This window comes from Bison bison, unplaced genomic scaffold (genome assembly GCF_000754665.1).
Source record: "Bison bison bison isolate TAMUID 2011002044 unplaced genomic scaffold, Bison_UMD1.0 scf7180017845530, whole genome shotgun sequence".
Lineage (NCBI taxonomy): Eukaryota > Metazoa > Chordata > Mammalia > Artiodactyla > Bovidae > Bison > Bison bison.
In genome coordinates, this window is record NW_011476103.1 from 13,178 (window position 1) to 17,254 (window position 4,077).

Below are 4,077 nucleotides of genomic sequence, written 5' to 3' on the forward strand. Positions count from 1 at the left end.
TCCAAAGAAATCCCAGGGCTGATCTCCTTCCGAATGGACTGGTTGGATCTCCTTGCAATCCAAGGGACTCTCAAGAGTCTTCTCCAACACCACAGTTCAAAAGCATCAATTCTTCAGCGCTCAGCCTTCTTCACAGTCCAACTTTCACATCCATACATGACCACAGGAAAAACCATAGCCTTGACTAGACAGACCTTTGTTGGCAAAGTAGTATCTCTGCTTTTGAATATGCTATCTAGGTTGATCATAACTTTCCTTCCAAGGAGTAAGCGTCTTTTAATTTCATGGCTGCAGCCACCATCTGCAGTGATTTTGGAGCCCCCAAAAATAAAGTCTGACACTGTTTCCACTGTTTCCCCATCTATTTCCCATGAAGTGGTGGGACCGGATGCCATGATCTTTGTTTTCTGAATGTTGAGCTTTAAGCCAACATTTTCCACTCTCCTCTTTCACTTTCATCAAGAGGCTTTTTAGTTCCTCTTCACTTTCTGCCATAAAGGTGGTGTCATCTGCGTATCTGAGGTTATTGATATTTCTCCCGGCAATCTTGATTCCAGCTTGTGTTTCTTCCAGCCCAGCGTTTCTCATGATGTACTCTGCATATAAGTTAAATAAGCAGGGTTACAATATACATACAGCCTTGACGTACTCCTTTTCCTATTTGGAACCAGTCTGTTGTTCCATGTCCAGTTCTAACTGTTGCTTCCTGACCTGCATATAGATTTCTCAAAAGGCAGATCAGGTGGTCTGGTATTCCCATCTCTTTCAGAATTTTCCACAGTTTATTGTGATCCACACAGTCAAAGGCTTTGGCATAGTCAATAAAGCAGAAATAGATGTTTTTCTGGAACTCTCTTGCTTTTTCCATGATCCAGCGGATGTTGGCAATTGGATCTCTGGTTCCTCTGCCTTTTCTAAAACCAGCTTGAACATCAGGAAGTTCACGGTTCACATACTGCTGAAGCCTGGCTTGGAGAATTTTGAGCATTACTTTACTCGCATGTGAGATGAGTGCAAGATGGCAAGAATACACAGAAGAACTGTACAAAAAAGATCTTCACGACCCAGATAATCACGATGGTGTCATCACTCACCTAGAGCCAGACATCCTGGAATGTGAAGTCAAGTGGGCCTTAGAAAGCATCACTACGAACAAAGCTAGTGTAAGTGATGGAATTCCAGTTGAGCTCTTTCAAATTCTGAAAGATGATGCTGTGAAAGTGCTGCACTCAATATGCCAGCAAATTTGGAAAACTCAGCAGTGGCCACAGGACTGGAAAAGGTCAGTTTTCATTCCAATTTCAAAGAAAGGCAATGCCAAAAAATGCTCAAACTACCGCACAAGAAGTGATTGGAACAGAATAATTATTTGTAAAATATCGAATCCTTTTACTTATGCATTAAAATATCCACTGAATCCCCACTTCTGTTCTGACTCTAGAGACTGAGTAGCAACAAAGATGAAACCTTGCCAATAAAACCTTTCAGTGTGGTGATGAAAAGTGTCACATAAAGAAATATCTTCCTTTTAAGTGGTCATGAAGAATATCAGAGAATCAGGAAGCAGTTGCAGTGGGATACAAGGAAGCTGTTTTAAATGCTTGTTCAGTGAATGAATGAATGCAATGGACACAGATGCATGTACATCTGTGTTGACAGACTCACCTACAGAGACCAGATGATGGATAGTTTCCATCATCACATTTCTGAACAGGTTTTTCTGGGACTTGTCTAGCAGGCTCCACTCTTCCTGGGTGAAGTCAACAGCTACATCTTCAAATGTCACCAATTTCTAAAACATCAGGGATATTCTGATTTGGACAGAGCAGCCTCTACTGCTGTGAAGGTTCAGCTGAGGAAGGATGGGGACTGGGTGGATGATGATCATGTTCCATGTGGGGTTCCCCTGGTTCCCTGCAGCACTGAGCTGGTGTCTGCCTTTCAGGTACATTCATGGACACCTATACACTCAAGAATCCTTATTTTACAGAAATATCACATGAAGTGTGTTTTAGTGTAATTTGGAAGTTTTTCAATAACCTTGTAATTAGGACTTCTAGACAGGTGATTATGAAATATTCACTTGAAAATGTATAATTAAATTTCTCTTTTTTATTAATTGGACACATTTCAAACAAGACAAACAATAACCATGATGAACTACTTTTAAACCATGGCTATTGGTTTAAATTATGTCCCTAGGTGCTTCCCTCGTGGCTCAGAAGGTAAATTATGTCCGTAGGGGAACTTTTGATTCTCCAAATAGAAACTGTTTTCATAACTTGTTATGAGTGTTGAATTGCCCAATATATTGTGGTATGAACTGTTTCTGGCCTAGCAAACCTATGTTAAATACAAAACATTATTCTACTAATCATGCAAATGTCAGAGAATCATGAAGAGCTGTCTATAGTGTTCTCAGAACCGAACAGGGTTCATACAGAACTCATACAGAATACCAGGAGATGTCTCTCTCAGCACTGTGGGACTCAGGTGTTCAGAACACACTCTGAGGTCAGACAGTTCAGCGGCATGAGTCATGGACTCTTGGGCTGGAGTGAAGGACAGACTGAGACTGGCTATTCCTGTGGTGGGAGGACTCCCACTCTCAGCATTCTCAGGGACCTTGACCTTAGTTATCCCTACTTCTCTTGTAATCTAACATTGTCTGTATGGTGAAGGATGAAAGGAGCCTAGTTATTGGCTTGTTTTCTCCAGTTTTTAAAAAATCTATACAAGAACCTAGTTTAACTCTATCTACTCTAGTCTTTCTCTTTTCTTTGCAGATAATACTCTTCCCTACACATTCCTTCCAGACTTCCCTGGTGGCTCAGTGGTAAAGAACCTGTCTAACAATGCAGAAGACTCAGGTATGACCACTGTGTCAGGAAGATCCCTGGAGAAGGAAATAGCAGTCCATTTCAGTATCCTTGCCTGGGAAATCCCATGGACAAAGGAGCCTGGTGGGCTACAATCCATGGGGTTGCAAAGAGTCGGATGAAACTGAGCAATTAAACAGTAACAATAGCACATTCGTTTCAGTTCTCAAATATGAGTACAAGTCAGACATCTTGGAATGTGAAGTCAAGTGGGCCTTAGAAAGCATCACTACGAACAAAGCTAGTGGAGGTGATGGAATTCCAGTTGAGCTATTTCAAATCCTAAAAGATGAGGCTGTGAAAGTGCTACACTCAATATGTCAGCAAATTTGGAAAACTCAGCAGTGGTCACAGGACTGGAAAAGGTCAGTTTTCATTCCAATCCCCAAAAAAAGCAATGCCAAAGAATGCTCAAACTACTACTGCACAATTGCACTCATCTCACATGCTAGCAAAGTAATGCTTAAAATTCTCCAAGCCAGGCTTCAACAGTATGTGAACCATGAACTTCCAGATGTTCAAGCTGGATTTAGAAAAGGCAGAGGAACCAAATATCAAATTGCCAACATCTGCTGGATCATTGAAAAGGCAAGAGAGTTCGAAAAACATCTACTTCTGCTTTATTGACTATGCCAAAGTCCTTGACTATGTGGATCACAATAAACTGTGGAAAATTCTGAAAGAGATAGGAATACCAGACCACCTGATCTGCCTCTTGAGAAACCTGTATGCAGGTCAGGAAGCAACAGTTAGAACTGGACATGGAAAAACAGCCCGGTTCCAAATAGGAAAAGGAGTAAGTCAAGGCTGTATATTGTCACCCTGCTTATTTAACTTATATGCAGAGTACATCATGAGAAACGCTGGGCTGGAGGAAGCACAGCTGGAATCAAGATTGCCGGGAGAAGTATCGATAACCTCAGATATGCAGATGACACCACCCTTATGGCAGAAAGTGAAGAACTAAAGAGCCTCTTGATGAAAGTGAAAGTGGAGAGTGAAAAAGTTGGCTTAAAGCTCAGAAAACAAAGATCATGGCATCTGGTCCTATCACTTCATGGCAAATATATGGGGAAACAGTGTCAGACTTTATTTTGGGGGGCTCCAAATTCACTGCAGATGGTGATTGCAGCCATGAAATTAAAAGATACTTGCTCCTTGGAAAAAAAGTTATGACCAAACTAGACAGCATATTAAA

At 41.3% G+C, this 4,077-nt stretch overlaps 1 protein-coding gene across 1 annotated transcript in view; it reads right to left on the reverse strand.

Moving 5' to 3' along the window:
* The window catches only part of LOC104985378 (zinc finger protein OZF-like), an 8,756-nt gene that overhangs the window by 3,629 nt on the left and 1,050 nt on the right, over positions 1–4,077 (reverse strand). The window contains 1 exon segment of the mRNA XM_010835523.1: positions 1,666–1,792. Coding sequence (XP_010833825.1) covers positions 1,666–1,792 — 127 coding nt within the window.